This window comes from Periplaneta americana, chromosome 13 (genome assembly GCF_040183065.1).
Source record: "Periplaneta americana isolate PAMFEO1 chromosome 13, P.americana_PAMFEO1_priV1, whole genome shotgun sequence".
Taxonomy (NCBI): Eukaryota; Metazoa; Arthropoda; class Insecta; order Blattodea; family Blattidae; genus Periplaneta; species Periplaneta americana.
In genome coordinates, this window is record NC_091129.1 from 148,058,612 (window position 1) to 148,076,357 (window position 17,746).

The 17,746-nt window shown below is 33.0% G+C and overlaps 1 protein-coding gene across 3 annotated transcripts in view; it reads left to right on the top strand.

Annotated features, from left to right (window-relative positions):
* Positions 1 to 15,984, top strand: part of LOC138712546 (xaa-Pro aminopeptidase 1-like) — a 126,855-nt gene extending 110,871 nt beyond the window's left edge. For all 3 annotated transcript variants that reach the window (XM_069844462.1, XM_069844461.1, XM_069844463.1), the window contains exons 7-13: positions 1,510 to 1,656; positions 3,900 to 4,116; positions 5,965 to 6,198; positions 7,702 to 7,767; positions 8,259 to 8,335; positions 8,543 to 8,638; positions 10,495 to 15,984. In XM_069844462.1, the coding sequence (XP_069700563.1) occupies positions 1,510 to 1,656; positions 3,900 to 4,116; positions 5,965 to 6,198; positions 7,702 to 7,767; positions 8,259 to 8,335; positions 8,543 to 8,638; positions 10,495 to 10,701 (1,044 nt within the window). In that variant the 3' untranslated portion in view covers positions 10,702 to 15,984. The remainder of the gene's footprint in view (positions 1 to 1,509; positions 1,657 to 3,899; positions 4,117 to 5,964; positions 6,199 to 7,701; positions 7,768 to 8,258; positions 8,336 to 8,542; positions 8,639 to 10,494) is intronic.
* The last annotated feature ends 1,762 nt before the right edge of the window (positions 15,985 to 17,746 follow it).

Here is a 17,746-nt window from a genome sequence, read left to right on the forward strand (position 1 = left end):
TATAGGTGAATGATGTCAATTAAAGTTTCTTACACCTTAGGCCTATACAACGCGAAAATTAAGTATACTGTTGACTTACTACACTGGTATGGAACATGAAACTGAGTGAGCAAGTAGTAGTGACACGTTCTTATTTTTATTCAGAGTTCACATTCTCATATTAGTTGGTAGCCAGGGCTTGAGGTGAGGCAGGATGTGGCAGGATGGCATCCTGGTTCCTTTTGAAATAGCTTAAAATCATTCTGTTACTTATTAGCACCAGAATGTTTTTTGTACTGGAGATATGTTGATTTCAAAATATTTTCTTTATTTCATACCACTCAAATGAAATATAATTGGATCGTCTAATATCACAACCACTTACTGACGACCTTTTGCTATGTTGGCATCATACGAATTTAAGAAAAGTCTATGAATTAAAAGAGGGAAACCATCCCGGTCCTTTTTTCATTCCACCTCAAGAACTGTATGGTAGCTAATATGATAAAGCATAACTTAACACAACACTTATCATCTCAGCCAACATCATCATTACATCTTCAATCACCGTCATCATTAGCAGCGGCAGCTTCAAGGTTAGACCCTCTAGCCTGTTTCGTTTATGAAACAGTTCATACCACCAAATAGTTTTTTTTTTTTTTTTCATTTCTGCGTGCTTTAAAGTAATTTTTTTCCCCCCCGATTTTTGGCATTTTTATATGTGCCTTTGTGTGTAATTTCTTGTCAGTTATTTAATTTATGTTTTTGCTGTGGTCATATTTAATTCTTTTCGTGTAGTATCGTCAATTCTTCTTTTATATTGCAATATGCTCCCTGCAATTTATCTTAAAAATCTCATTTTATACACTGTAATTCTGTGTCTATGTGCATTCAATTTATGGTTTCGTATCCATTACGATACTAAATTTAATTTTGCACTAGTATCTGTTTTCACTTACTTTATGAAAATTGGTAGTATTCTTGTACCATGTGAAATATTAAATCTGCTTAATTTTATCTCCATATTTCTCATACTTTTATCGTAAGTAGTTGAAATCCTTAACCAATTACGTTATTTTTCCTTCAGTGATGGTCACTATTAGCAGTTTTCTTTTCTTTTTACAAAATAATAGTACTGTAACATCAATATCGGTATTTCCATAATATTTCGAAACTTTGGCTATCAATAATGTATGAAGAAGAAAAATGGAAATATTGAAAAGAAATTTGTGACAAACTTCGCCACATATGTAACAAAAGATGAAATCAAGAAACTTGCTGACCAAAATTGTTTAAAATGAGTGACACTACAGTATACCCAATTTAAAACCTTGTCACCAGTGGCTTCTGTAGGGCTATATATTTTTTTTAATTAATGGAAAACCATTTTTACTTTTTAAAAATAAGTACTGATAACTCTTATTTCTCCTGTAAAGTTTCACCTCTTAATGAAAAACAGTGTTTGATTATTATGAGATCTTGTCCACAACTTTCAGCAGTATTAACCCATGGTGCAGATTTTATTTGTAGATTCCTCCAGAGAAGCAGTTGGCTATGCCATCTCCAATTATCTTCATGAAGGCACGGAAGAATCGAGTTGAAATTGAGGGTATGAGACGGGCGCACATCCGAGATGCTGTAGCTGTCTGTGACTTCCTTGCTTACCTTGAAGAATCGGTTAGTGTGTCTTGTCTATTATTCTCCAGTAGTAGTAGTAGTAGTAGTAGTATACAATGTGTGAATTTTTTATTTCTACAGATGATATACTGGCACCTAGCCTATTAAGCCTATTTCTCTCTCTCTCTTTCTCTCTCTGTCCTTCGTTGTAAAAACATTGTTGTATTATTGAGAGTCTGAAGGTGAAATGAATTCATATCCATATTCTCTGCACCTAACAAATGTAACAGAAAGAATGTTGAAGTGAGAATAGATCCATTAATATATTCATGTCAGTTCTGCATAGAGTTAATGCTGGACGCATATGTAGTGTAGAATATATCTGTATCATCAGTGGTGCAGTTGAAAAAAATATTTACTGGAACTCTGCTATTTCAGAAGCCCCCAAATTGCTTCATTAGTACTTTTCTGTATTATTTACCGGTATACAGGAACTGTGGAACCCTACTATTGTTTTTTACTGAAACTACATTCCAGTCCATTCTAGCCCAACTACAGCACTGGGTATCATATATACAGAATGATTCATTACTAATGACTCGTGCTTTAGGAATCAGTTGTATAGCCATTTTGAGCATAAAATGTTATATGAATAAGGGTAGATTACCATTTATTTGAAAGTTATTCGTTAAAATCCAAATGTCATACTGTGAATCAAGTTTTGGAGTTGCTTGCATCTTAATACAAACATTTAGAACACAAACTAAACGTAGGGTTGCGCTGTAATGTGAAGTATGGGGAGGAAGGGAAAGATAGGTCTGGCTATATTGTGCACACTACTGTTCTTGTCAGAGACAGCTCCCTCTATGGGACATGACGAATCAGATAGTTCTTTGAACAAAAGAAATTTTTTAGAATTTTTGAATGTGTTAAAAAAATATGGTTTACTTTTAGAAAACCATCTAAATTCTTCCACAGTGTTTCCAGAAACTTCTCCATTGATTCAAAATGCTATTACTGATGTAGAAAAAGAACAAATAAGAAATGAAATTAACTCAGTTTCATTTGTAGCTATAATACTCGATGAAACTTCTGATATTGAGAACAAATCTCAACTATCTCCGCTGTGTCTATGAAAGATTCTTGGGCTTTGTAGATGTTAGTGCTGATAGAACAGCAGATGGTTTATTTACTCACGTAGCATGAGTAGTTAATGAATTTGAAATTTCTACTAAACTCGTGCGACTATAGATCAATTATGTATTTTTAACAGAACACCCATACTCCAGGTTCAGCATACACCACTGAATATTAACATATTTAGAATAAATGTTCACATTCTTGTACATCTTTCAATTTAATGCAGAAATTCTGTTCTTCACAATATTTTTAAGTTGTTGAAGTAAATGAGACTACACTAGAACTATTAAGTACCTATACGACCCTTAAGTATTCTGTTTTCATATTAAATTGATCTGTATTCTTATTCATTATTACCCACAAACCTACTCCACTTACAAATTAAATAGTGTGCCAATATCTTAATAAAGAGATGAAAATATTATATTTTGCTCTAAAATTAGCAGAATGAGTGTGCATACATGTTAGATTGAAAATATAGGTATTAAAGGGGTAATAAATCTTCCCATTCTACCTCACCTCTCCATCCTGTCTCATTCTATACCACCACACCCCATTTATTCCATGCCACTCTATCCCACCTCAGCCTACACACCTGGTCTTGTTTCAACTCATTATAATTTGAAGGTATTTATAATATTACATTCAACATTTTATGTTAAGTTAGTGTTATTTTCAATAAACATCTGTCTACACGATGGTTACTGGTATGTAATTTATTACCTATATGGATGTACAGAGAGTTCCTATGCAGACCAGTCCCACTTCAGCCTCTACCTGATGAAATATGTTGGTGAGTGGCGAGTAGTAAAATGCCAGTGTAGAGACAAGTCCGTACAAGATGACCTATGCAGACTGGTTCCACTCCACTCTTCACTGCTTAGCTTCTTTGGGACGAGCACTCTGCACTACCATTATTAAGCTGACGAAACATTACTACCTGCGACTGGTGTGCTTAGGAACACTCTGTATTCAGTCACGAAGTTCACATTCATTTGTTCAGTTCTAGTTTGAACCTTCTACTGTCCCTAGAAATTTACAGTTTAATTAAATGCAGTGCTGTTGATTACTAATGCATTTTTGGTCCACACAACAGGAATCACTATAGGCACAAATTATACACTTATATTCGATCAGAATCGTAGCTCATTGGTCTGTTTCAGGTGTCATTAGGCAATCAATGGAATGAGCTAAATGTGTCAAACGAGCTAGATCAATTCCGCAGAGAACAAAATCTTTCCAGAGGCCCTAGTTTTCCTACAGTAGCAGCTTTTGGAGCAAATGGGGCAGCACCTCACTATTTGCCGATGGAGAGCAGTAATGTGCTTACTATTGACGGTAGCAGCACCCTGCTGATGGACTCAGGTGGTCATTATTTAGGTATTAACAACGTTTTACTTATTTGCTTCATTACTGTATTTTAATTCCACACTTGCATTATGTTTGAGTTACTATTTTTACATCAACCACAATTTGTGGTATTAAAATTTGGGAAAGTTTATACCGGTATATTAAAATGCGCACATAAAATGAGTTCTTAGTGGTTAGTTGAATAGGTTATTAGAATAATGGCATAACTTATTATTATATAACATGAACTTTTTACATCAGACAGGTGTACTTTAATTTAAGTTATGTTTTTTTTTTTTTTGTAAAAAATGAAGTCATTTTTTCTATTTTTTTCTGCACATAAAGTGGTCTATTAGTGATTCAATGAAGTTAAGTGATGCCAACAGCTGCTTTTTAACCAAATATTTTCACTCTTTTCAAAGCAGAGAAGCGAAAATTCCCCTGTAGTGGTAATAGTCAGTAAGATTTGCAAAAAAAAGTCCTGACATTCTAACAAGTGATTCAACGAAATTTGTTTTTCTGTATAGCTATATAATGTCTAGAGATGAGTATCAGGGACATTTCCTTGGGGTAAAGGCGGCAAGCACGTAGGAACTGACATCCCTACTACTATTAATACCGATTGTTTGCAAAGGTGAGACCTTAACCTTCCACTATCTTGTGGCCTCCATAGCCTATAATGGAGATAACTTTACCTTTATTTAGTATTTTCTTTAAAAAACCAATTTATAAAATATCCAACTCTATTTAATGGACAGATTTCGTGAGTGACAAAATTATGACTATTCTTAAATTCGAATCTAATAATAGCAAAATTAAGAAATATACATTTTTGTACGTAATTCAAGCTATGTAACATACTGGTTTATGTTCACATGAAATAACATTTTATTTCTCGGTTAATTTCATACAAGTCAGAAATCATCTGTGAAACAAATAAGGCTTACACTTAAAAAAAAAAAATGAATTTACACGAATCAGAGTTGCCAGGATTATTCTGGATTTTAATGGTGTGTTCTTTGTCCTGGATTGAGTTGTATTTGTCCTTGAATGTCAAAAGAATTGGAAAAATACAATTTTTTGCTCATTTCTATAAAATTATTTTTAAAATTTCTTATTCATTTCCTCAAGATACTGTCCAACCTATGTTCAACATCGTCGTCGCCAATGCCACCTGGCGCCTTCTATCGGATTGTATTGAAATAAAAATGATAACACTACGATATTGGAGTGGTTAAATGCCAAGCATCTGCATAGAATTGGAATATATCAGTCTTCTGTCCATCAAGAAATGGATTCAGAACATCTCAAAATCTGTGCGTCAGTGGCTAACCATGACAATATCTTTGAAAAATATTGGAGTGCAAGAGGTCAAATGACTTTATTGTCAAATGCCTGGCATTAGGAAACAACAACACTATGATATGTAATAGGCATTATGCAGTATCTTTATTCTCTTTTGGAAGTTGATTTATTATTGAAAGGATTTAAACACCATATCATGCATTTTTTTTTTTGTACAGATTAGGCTGTAATATGGCATTATTTTTCCAGATTTCATCAATAATTGAAAGGAATTTCCATAATCTATCAAAAATGTAAAAAAGAAATTAAAATTTTAGGTTCTATATAATTAGTTGAAGTACATAAAACTAGTAAAGTCAGTTATACTGCATATTGAGTTTATTTAGATGTGTAGTCACGTTAAGGTAGGTACATACAGTATCATCACCTGTTCTGGATTCTTGATGAGTGAATCTGGCAGTTCTGATTACAATGTTCCACACTTTGTAAATCTGGGCTTGTTTTATACTGTATACTGTATGTAAGAAATTAATAAACAATCTCTGCGATCTTTGTTCTCTATTGTTATTTTAGATGGCACGACAGATGTAACACGCACAATTCACCTTGGAACACCAACAGACTTCGAACGCGAGACATATACTCGTGTACTGATCGGTTCTATCCAGCTGGCATCACTTGTTTTTCCATATGATACACCTATGAGCAGTGTCGATGTGTTGGCGCGTGGTCCATTGTGGGAGGCTGGACTTAATTATCTGCATGGGACAGGTCATGGGGTCGGAGCCTTCCTCAGTGTACATGAATGTAAGTGTTCTTAAGGTGTGACTTTTTTATTTTTGTTAAGAGAGTGTAAATGCGAGATCAAATTTGATATAATATATAAATGTATTTTTATTTATTTCACGCCCTTATTTTTAGATCATCACACATAAAATACGAGGGTGGATCCAAAAGTAACGCACAACAATTTTTTGTGGCAACGTATTTCATAGGTAAGCAAAACGAAATAATGCACAAGAAAGCTGCAGGTTTTACCTATTCTTCGACAATGGAACCAAGTCTCTCGACACATTTCTCCCATTGTGACACCATATTCAGTACACCTCGTTCATAAAACTCGGTTTTTTGGGCGTATAGCCATCTGTGCACGACTGATTTCACTTCTTAATCTGAACCGAAGCATTGTCCTCCTAGGAATTTCTAAATTGATCCAAAGAGGTGAAAGTCAGACGGTGCGAGGCCTGGACTGTAAGGTGGATGATGGCTGCCTTAATGATGCTTCTGACATTGGGAGGTGTTGCAGCGGTCACTGGTCGGCTGGAACGTGCTTCATCGGCGGACTTCATCGAAGAACCTACACCACCTGGAGATGTTGCTATGGTCCAGACAATCAAGCGCCATACACCTCCAATATTTCCCTGTGAATTTCACTAGAATTTTTCGTTTTTCGCAAAAATCTGACTACACCTCGCTGCCCTTCACAAGTAAGCAATGGTAGAAAATACGCCATTTTTACTCAGTACAGCTCGTTCCGTCAGGATGACATCTGATCGAACCATTGCTGTCTGTAGCGCAAGATTCAAACTAACTATCTGCCACTTTTGAACATCCTAACCAAAAGAGTATTCTGTAAAATAATTTTATTGTTTGCGTTATTTTTCGATCTACCCTGATACATATATTACAATTCCTTAAGTACAGAAAGTAATGACAAAAAATAGCTTATACTGGTTATTGGAAAGTTTTTAATTCCTTTCCGCAATGAATAAATGGAAAAACTTGTTCATATTTGAAGAAAATAACTCTGTAAGATGAATCTGGCTGAGAAGTTTCTTTCTTTTTTTCAATGCCATCCATGACAGTCTTTATCAAAATATTTCATACGTGTAAGCGGTATAATTTATTACATGCAACATGGTACAGAATGTTAAATCGGTATCTCATTAAAATGTAATTAACATGTAAATAAAAGTCATTTTACAGTATTTGCAATAGTACGCTTTATTCAGCTGTCTATTTGTCTTGATAATCCATGTTGAATCTTTCGTACAGTATTTTAACACTTGTATATAAATAATTGATTAAATGGCGATCTTACTCGTGTTAATTGTGTAGGCTCTGAGGATGGTGTGAAGAAACACCGAAACAGCTGTAAGTCGCACATGCTTGCACAACTAAAACGAGTAAGATCGCCATTTAATCAATTATTTATGTCTATTTGTATTTTCATATGACACACCTTAAGAGTAATAGGTATTGATGAGTAATTTTTACTTGCTTCAAAATTAAAACTTTGTTTGTTCACAGCTCCTATAATCATTAGCTACACATTCGGGAACTTAACTTTCCAAGAGGGATACTTCTTTTCTGATGGTGAGTTTCAATGGATACTAAGTCATTTGATGGGTAGGAAACTAGGTCAAGATCAGTGAGACCGAAAACATAGTAGAAGGAATCAACTGAAAATGGATAGTGAAAGAGTAAAGTGAAGAATATACGGGGAGTAATGCAGAAAATATGTATTAGGGAGAGAGGATAAAATATTGTCTTAGACCTATATACGATAAAATGAAATAGTTTTTCGAAAGAAAAAAAAAAAAGCCGTAGTACAGTATGTAGCAGTATTAGTAGTATTAGTAGTATTTATTTATTTAACCTGGTAGAGATAAGGCCATCAGGCCTTCTCTGCCTCTCTACCAAGCCTGTGCAAGCTTAAGAAATGAAAGAAAAATTTTAATTTAGTCACTATATTCACATTAGAGATTCATAAGAAGATCCATTTAAACTAATGTATCGGTATCAGTGAGATGTATTTTTTTCTGCACATATTTATGTCATTAAATTTTTTTAATTCTTGCTTTCAGAACCTGGTTACTATCATGAAGGACATTTTGGTATTAGACTTGAGAATGTGTTAGAAGTTGTGAGGAAGCAGACTAAGGTAACAGTCCAAAATATTAAACATATAATGAACAGAAATATAAGATATCCTTAAAAAAATTAATGCTCATAATATATTTAAAATGTAAAACAATTATATAAAATTTCTTCTGGTGCTGCAAACAAATATCCTAAAATTTATTTTGAAATACGAGACATATCTAGATAACAGTAATACATTGTGGTATTTCCCTTTTTCTTTTTTCAGCACCATTTCAGTGGCCAATATTACAGCTTTCGACCGACAACTTATGTGCCATATGAGCCTAAGCTCATTGACGTCAAGATGCTGAGTCCTCAACATGTGAGTTTATTTCATGAAACTTAATAGTTTTTCCTTCTAATGTTATACTTTACTCTGTGAAGATATGTACTGTCTTTTTTTTAGCTTTCATAACAGGGGCGTCATTTCAGTTTTTGCTTGGGGTGGGCCATGATTTTGTAGGGAACACCTTATAGTGTATATAATCCAGATGCAACTGACGTCTTATACACACAAAGACAACAACAAGATGTATGAAGTGTGATGTTGGTGTAGGTACGTGTGAAATGTTTTCTCACATATCATACACCATAAACGTTCTTGAAAATTACAATAATCTCATTGTGTGTGACATATAATTTCGTATTAATTTGATGTATTGTTAAACTAAACAATTCATATATTTTAGTGCTAAAACGATTTATGTTGTATAATGTTTTTGTACCCTGATATGACTGACGTCCTATATGTAGGACACTGAAAATCTCTGATACTATCAAGGTGAAAAACTTAAAAACAGCTTTGCTGTGTTATATCAATTACAATTAAATAATTCATACAAAAAATCGTATTTTTTAACAAAAAAATAATTCAGCCTTACCTGGGTAATGTATATCATAAGGCACACTCCCTCCCTATTTCTCCTAAAATGAACTTTTCCTTACCGTGAACTGAAGTAAACCCGACCATTAAACATCCAAACCATGGTACGTGTCTGATGCATTAAACATATTTTTAAAGTTCATTATATTTTCTCCATATCTTAAAAATGTTGTACTTTCAGTCACAAATAGGGCTGATATGGTTTATTTATCTATCTATCTATCTATCTATCTATCTATCTATCTATCTATCTATCTATCTATCTATCTATCTATCTATCTATCTATCTATCTATCTATCTATCTATCTATCTATCTATCTATCTATCTATCTATCTATCCATCCATCTATATCTATCTATCCATCCATCTATATCTATATATCCATCCATCTATATCTATCTATCCATCTATATCTATCTATCCATCTATATCTCTCTATCCATTTATATCTATCTATCCATCCATCTCTATCTATCTATCTATCCATCCATCCATCCATCCATCCATCCATCTGTCTGTCTGTCTCTGTCTGTCTGTCTGTCTGTCTGTCTGTCTGTCTGTCTATCTATCTATCTATCTATCTATCTATCTATCTATCTATCTATCTATCTATCTATCTATCTATCTATCTATCTATCTATCTATCTATCTATCTATCTATCTATCTATCTATCTATCTATATATCTAGCCATCCATCCATCCATCCATCCATCCATATCTATCTATTTATTTTGTTTTATGATCGTTTACCACACTTCATAGTACATTTCAGTTTCCACACATAGGCCTAGTTTTAGCTTCTTGTCCTACTTATAGGAATTAGGAAGCCATGTGTTACTTCGTGAGATTGTGAGACGACTTTTCATTATTAACATTGATTGAAATGCTGCGATTTGTGTGAAATCACAAACAAAAGTCATCATCTCTTGATTTCTGTATATGTCATCTTCTGGTTTTTAAAGGGGCAATAAAATTCCTTAGCATAATTTCTTTCTAGTGTCCCATTCTGAGATTCACAGCATCTAAAAGTACTCTATCAATGATTTAGAGGGTTCCAGACAAAATTGTCAGCCAGTTTCTTCTCGTCCACAAAATCCTTCCCCCAGTCTGTGAACAGACGTCCATATGGGTCATAGTTTCACTGAAACTACATATGTCTGCAGGACACAACAGACCAGGAAATAAAGCAGAAAATAATTAATTAATTAAATATAGTGTTATCTATCCCATTAATTTTAGTGTACACTACGGGTACTTAAGAATATGTTCTAATCGTGATCTATTTTCAACAGAGGCAATGGTTGAATGACTACAATGCAAAAATAAGGACAATGGTAGGAACAGAACTGTTGCGGCAGCGACGAATGAAAGGTTTCTACTGGATGATGAACAAGACAGGTTATATATCAGACTACAAGGGCAGCAGCACTCGAAAATGTACAACTATTTCACTTTTGGTAGCAATGCAGATTGCAGTATTTTCTAGTACGAGACTCTAACTTCTGCACAAGTGTACGTACCTGTATTGTATTATAAACCATATTTGTGTCTGTATAATTATGTAATATAAATTACTCTTTGATATACAGTAGCATAAAACTATTTTTAAGTGTGGTTGCCTTGTCCCTCGGTGCATTGTGTAGTCATATGTAAAAGAATAGAGTCTGAAAAGAGCAAAGATCTTATTTATAGATCACAAATCTTAACAGCAGATAACATAAATACTTTATTTTTCAATTGATGCATCTTAAGTTTATCTGCATTTTTAATCAAGATACAGATATTACAGATTATAATTTGTAATTTGGAACGATATTGAAATTACACTATTATGTCACAATTTCGATTTAATAAATATATTATTCTGCATTAACGTTTACATAGGTGTGGATGAAAGAATTCTCCACCCTGAAAAATTAAAGATATTATTATGCTTGCAGAAAAAAATACAGAATATTATTTCCTATCCATTTTCTCGCTAGGAATTTAAATTCTACTTAGGTTCGGTTTCCCATGTTGATTAATCGCAGTGCTTATTAATTTCCTTTAAAATATATTTAAATATGAACAAATACATTTTTATGTTTGGAATCACATTTGTTACCTGTGTTCTATTTGAATTATTGACCTACAAATATATATTTATATATAATTAAATATTAGATCTTGGCATTGTCATGAAAACGACCAACCAAAACTTACCAGCTTAAAGAAGGGAGCTGGGTAATGATTTACTCGAATGTATGGAGTCGAGAATTTATATCCGATTGGTTGAAGCATTTACTCGGTTGGTCACTAGCGCTCGAGGTTGTTGCACTACAATTACATCACCTTTTAATGCCTGATACTCAAAACAGCCTACCTAAGGAGGTTACCGTTTCGTTTTTATTTCAGACAGTACGAAAAACAGGAAGTATTTGAACATTTAAATAAGGAAACATAATCTTTAAATAACACAATTCTTTAAATTAAATAATGCTCTGTATTATCAATAATGTTATTCAACATCCATCTTGTCAAACTCATTATATCAGTAATGAAAATGTTTAAGATACCGGTACTTTAGTAGGTATTATGTGACTGCATAAAAAGAACAGAGATTTTATGATGTGTTCCAAATTTCTTCAAAAGCAGGTGTAATCTATTTCAGTCACATTATTTCATAAAAATAAACCACATTACATGTTCACTTTGCTTAAAATTTTTACAATAGTGTATATTAAGAGATACTTAATCACAGACAATGATTGATTTTGGAACTAAGCTTACTTATGGTAAGATGGATGCAGATTCTATTATTCCACATTCAACGACCATATCATGAAATATCGAGGCTAGAGCAAACAAAATTCGTGCTGAAGTTATTTCAAAATAAAAGAATTAATGAAAAAAATCGCCATTTGGTTTTAAAATAATTAATAATTTTTAATCTTCATCTTACGATGTTGGTGACGTATTAATGAATTTAAATACTATTATAGTCACAATCATCACAGGAAGTCGCAGGTTCGAATCCCGCTCGAGGTTATGAAATTTTTCTTTCATACTGTACCATGACATGATTGTGACTATAATAGTATTTAAATTCATTAATTATTTTTGTTCATTCTTAACTAGACTTTCCTCCTTGGTTTCTTCGCTGTATTTACTTTTGTCCTGTGCCATTACGAATACAACACTGTTACAAAATATTATATTATAACAGTTTCGTTCAACTAGAGAATAAAGACTAACATAATCTTTTTTTTTTTTTTTTTTTTTTTTTTAGTGTTGCTTAAACTTTATATTCTTACAGACAACATAGTTTGTTAAAATTGTATTTTATTTTATTGATTTATTAATGTATTTTATTTAAATATTTTACTAGAATTTTTTATCGAACCTGATAGCCTGTATATACATGCTAGGTTCACTAATCCGGTGATAGGGCATCAGGTAGTTTAACGTGTTCATAGCGCATACTGTAAACACATCGATCGAAGACAATTTTCAGCTTAAGACATACTACTTAAAAAGACCGAGACAGTTGGTCGATCATGATCCTTCTGTTGGGTGTTTCGCTTTCATGTGGAGTCAGTATATGCAGCAACCAACTGCGCATACTGTCATGACCTGCAATTGGTTGTTTTTATTGCAATGCAGACCTCATATATATAAAGTCCAATCTTTTAAGTTATTATGGTGTTACGTTGCCATGAAAAAGAAAACGAAGAATTTAGCTCTGAAGACACTATGGTGAATCAAATACCAATTATAACTTCCGAGGGATTGAAGTGCTACCACATCATTGATATACAAATTCAAATTCATTCCAAGGAGATTAGTTGTGATAAAATTCCAGTATAGGAAGTTAATACGAAGAGAAGTCAGAAGGTAAAGTTTCCTGTTAGTTAAAAATACTAACATATTGATAATATTCAATTAAAGATACACAGAGAGCAAATAAAGACGTAATATTAGATCAGTACTCTTTCTTTTTACAGAATTTCATAGCATTCAGTTTAATGATATCGTGTTTCCCATTGGACCTGAAGCTTGTGAGTTCACATCGAGATATATAATTATTCTTAGGGAAAAATAAAAATCAATACAGTAGTTTGACTTCCCACTGGAATATTGTAAAATTTTAGCACGTAAAGAAATTCTGTATCGTACCCGAGAAAGCTCTATGCAAAATTTGCTGACCAACTATTTCTCGTCCCACATATTCCCTATTTTGCAGACATATTTGTGAGCCACTGGCCATTGTCTCGATTGAGACAGTAAATGCTTGTTGAGAAAAATGCTTTGTGAAACTACAGAGATATTTAACAAACGGAGCAGAATATAAAGTAGGAAATATGAGAACGGGAATCATAAAGACAATAGAATGAATACTCGTAGCAGATGGGCTCTAGAAATAATACATCAATAAAGATAACAAGATAATAGCAAAATTAAAATATCTAAGTACCTACTGTACATAAATAGCATACACAAGAAATTCGAAATATTACATACAAATAAAATTATTAATATAGAAATATCTTCACTTTTTATTACCCTTGTGCTATATTATTTTTACAACATCGAATTAGACAGCCATAAGGAAACAGGATGAGGAGTTATATTTAGAAATAGGCATAATAAGAAGGATGACGAAAAAAGCCATACTACCAAGTGATCAAGTGGTATAATCAAACTACATATTATAAGGGACCTATATTCTGCAGTTCTTTAATATTTTTTAGACCTTCTAGTCTGCTATAAGGTCCCAGCGATGTGTAATCTACATTGTCATTACAGTAGAACCTCTATTATCCGTGGTAATGAAGGGGATGGACTGAACAGTTGATCGAAAAAATCTGATAATGCGTAATGGAAGATTTTGTAACTTCCTCCATGGTCTTGTATTTAACTCGCTGGATAGTGGATCAGAAGTTCACTAATTTAAGTCTGGTTATCAACGACGGGTTTTTAAGGGCCAAGGAAATTCCATGTAATGAATGTCTCAGGAATAATAGGAATAATAGAGGTCTCATTTGTAGATTTAGTCTACATACTTTTTTACGCTTTATCATTGTTTTTGATTAAATCATGCAGTTGTAATTCCAATCTCGTATTCTGGTTCGAGATGAGTCACAGTTTTCCTTTCCCAAACCATTCAATTATAATTTACACTTTTTCGATACGTGGCACAATACGCTTTCTCTTAACACTCGTCGAAGAATTTTTATATACAAGTTATATAGAACGGTAATTCGAACAGTAGACAATACTGTGTAACGATAAATGCTTGTAATAACCTAATAACACTCATCTTGATTACACAACTTTTAACACTACATCACTTCGGAATATAAAATAACGGAAACGGAATCAGAAGGTGGAATCTGATGATGGTCTCTGGCCGAAACTAGTGAACAAGGTAACTTAGTTAATTAACACGAGTCTTTATATTCCGAAATAATAACACTCTCTAGGAAAAGTATGTAGGGCCTACTAATATAATGTTCAAAACATTCTTATATTATTTCTGAAGAAGAAAAAAAAAAGAGCGAGAAATAGACAGTCGGATAATCCGTCAATCAGTTAATAGAGTGATGGATAATCGGGGTTCTACTGTATGTACATAGCTGTACGGTGTATGTTATTGTAATTTAGTAGTACGTTGTTGTACCGGTAGGTACACACTATAATGGCAGTTGACTTAATATGTCAACATCTATGTCGAACTTGGAGTCAGGCCACAAAGAGAAAAACACTAGAGGAGAGGGATTCGATCCGGTGCTGTGGATTGAACTTCGGCGTAGCTCAGTGGTTAGAATACTGTACTTGGTACATAGAACCAAGGACCTGGGTTCGATCCCTGGTGCCAGAGAGAATTTTTCTCATCTAATAATCATTGTTATCATAGCAGATATATTCTGTAGGATCAAAAATTAATCTTTACGCAGTACACTGTAGACAACATACCAGGCTTTACCATTATTCATTTGGATCAATATGGTCTCACGTTTACCTTGGTATGCACATTCAATAAAATAGATCATTTCTAATTAAATATACATCAGCTTCTTATATGCCATCTTCTGATCAACATCATTGTTGCGAACATCAAGGTTTGGACCCTATACTCCAGTCCGTCTTCAAAGGTTTAAAATTGTTTCCGCAAGAGTTTCTTTGGTTTTCCCAATCTTCTATTAGAATCATATTATATTGATTGCTTGCTAATTGTAAATCATCATCTTAATGGTTTACTATTTTAGATGAGTTCTGAAACCTTATTTTTTTACCTCTCTTTAGATATTAATACATTTTATCATTATGAAAACACTGCCGGCGGAACACTTTTTTTTTTATCCTTTGTGTTAATCTTTCTTATGTAAGTTACTTGTACCGACAAATTTAATTACCTGTATTTCTCTATCGTAACTGCAATTGCTGAGAAGAACAAGGTATCACATTTCAGTATTTTATATTTCGTTGTATTGTTAAATGAACAAAAAAATAAAAATAAAAAATAAATAATAATAATAAATTTTATCAGATATTTCTATCTCATTTACATTTTACAATTACAGACACCAAGTCAATTAAAATTAGTAAGTACAGATATGTTGTACAGGTCTATTAAAAAGGACGAAAGATGACTTATATGTTGTAGATACTTTTAATGTATTATACGATTATTATATATGCAGACTGCCTACTTGCAGTGGAAATGTGACTTATGATCATTGATATTATACAACATGTGCAATGAGTAATTAAAATAAATCATTATTTTCATATGTAAGATATCTTTTTGTAAACATTTTTACACCTCATGTCCTTTTAAATTATTAGTGCCAATCATTCCTACCCCAAAAAAAACTGAGTGCCACTATGAAATGTACTGTTTCTATCCTTTTTCCCCTCTCCCTTAATTACAGTAATTTTTGTGTCTTAATAGGCCTATGTCAGGGGTTCAACGTACAGGCCACAGTCTAGTATATACAGTCACGAAGCTCAATACGTAGTAAATATGCATCCATAGATAGTTGCTGACCACTAGGATCGCTAATATTGCCTCATTACAGACAATGCGAAATAGTACCGGCACAGTCAATTGTTCCTAGCACCCTCACAACTCAAGCTTCTTGACTGTATATACTAGACTGTGGTACAGGCCGTAATGCCATAGATTTTATGTTGTTTTCTTATTCTCATCTTCCCTTCTTCTTATTCTTCTTCGTCCTCCACCTCATCCTTCTCTTCTCTACTTCCTCATTCTCTCCAATCTTCGGAAATTTTCTTACCATAGTAGAAATTAATACTAAGTGTGTGTGTGTGTGTATGTGTGTGTGTGTGTGTGTGTGTGTGTGTGTGTGTGTGTGTGTGTGTGTGTGTGTGTGTGTGTGTGTGTGTGTGTGTGTGTGTGTGTGTGTGTGTGTGTGTGCGCACGCGCGCGCGTGCATCAATAAGTAATAAAATGACAACTACAAATAGATACACAAGCAATTTCCACAGTCATAATTTAAGATCTCTGGTATATAAAAATTTTAAGATCTCGGTACCATATATAAAAATGATCTTAAAAGTGCTTATTTTGTCTTTTTTTAAATTCTGTTACGACATATGGCAAAACAATTTGGGGTAATAGCACAGGAATTTCCAAAGTCTTAATGTTATAAAAAAAGAGCTGTTAGAATATTAACCAAACCACCATATGACGCCCACTGTAAACTCTGTTTATAAGGGAAGTTATTTTGACTGTATAGTCAATGTTAATATACCGGTATATAGGCCCTATCAAGAAGAACCTTAGTAGTATTAATACCGTGTCTGTTACTCGTAGTTATCCCACTAGACATAATAAATTATTACCTTGTTGACCCTCATTTAAGATTGGCCAAATCCAAAAACTGGTATAATTCTGTTGTCATTTCTATGTTCAACAGATTACCACAGAAGATCCATAAAGTGATATTTGTTCAATTTAGAAGGATATTACATAAATGAATTTCTCATAATCCTTTTTAATCTACTAATGAATATTTTCAACTGGATTAGATTAATTTGTTCTGATTGTCAGTTACTGTATGTTTGACATAAATTATCTTTCTATCAACGAAAATAAAACCATAATTATTCCATTCTCATTATCTGAAAAATGTAACAAACCTCCTACATCTATATTAAGTATTAAATTACATAATTCTGATTGTTGTCTTATACAGTGTAAATGTCCGATTATTAAAGAGACCTCTGAAGTTAAGTATTTAGGCATAATTTTCGATAATCATTTAAAATGGAACAAACACATTAATAACCTTTATAATAAATTACGTAAAATAGTATATTATTTTGTTTTATTGAGGAATTACTTGTCAATAAGTTTATTACGTACACTATATTTAACTTTATTTCAATCGGTAATTATGTATGGAATTATAGGATGGGGTAGCTCATTTAAATATTATTTTAATCCACTTTATTTATTACAGAAGAAAATAATTAAAATATGTCTTCATAAACCTATTGATTTCGCATCTCAAAATTTGTTTCTAGACTTTAATGTAC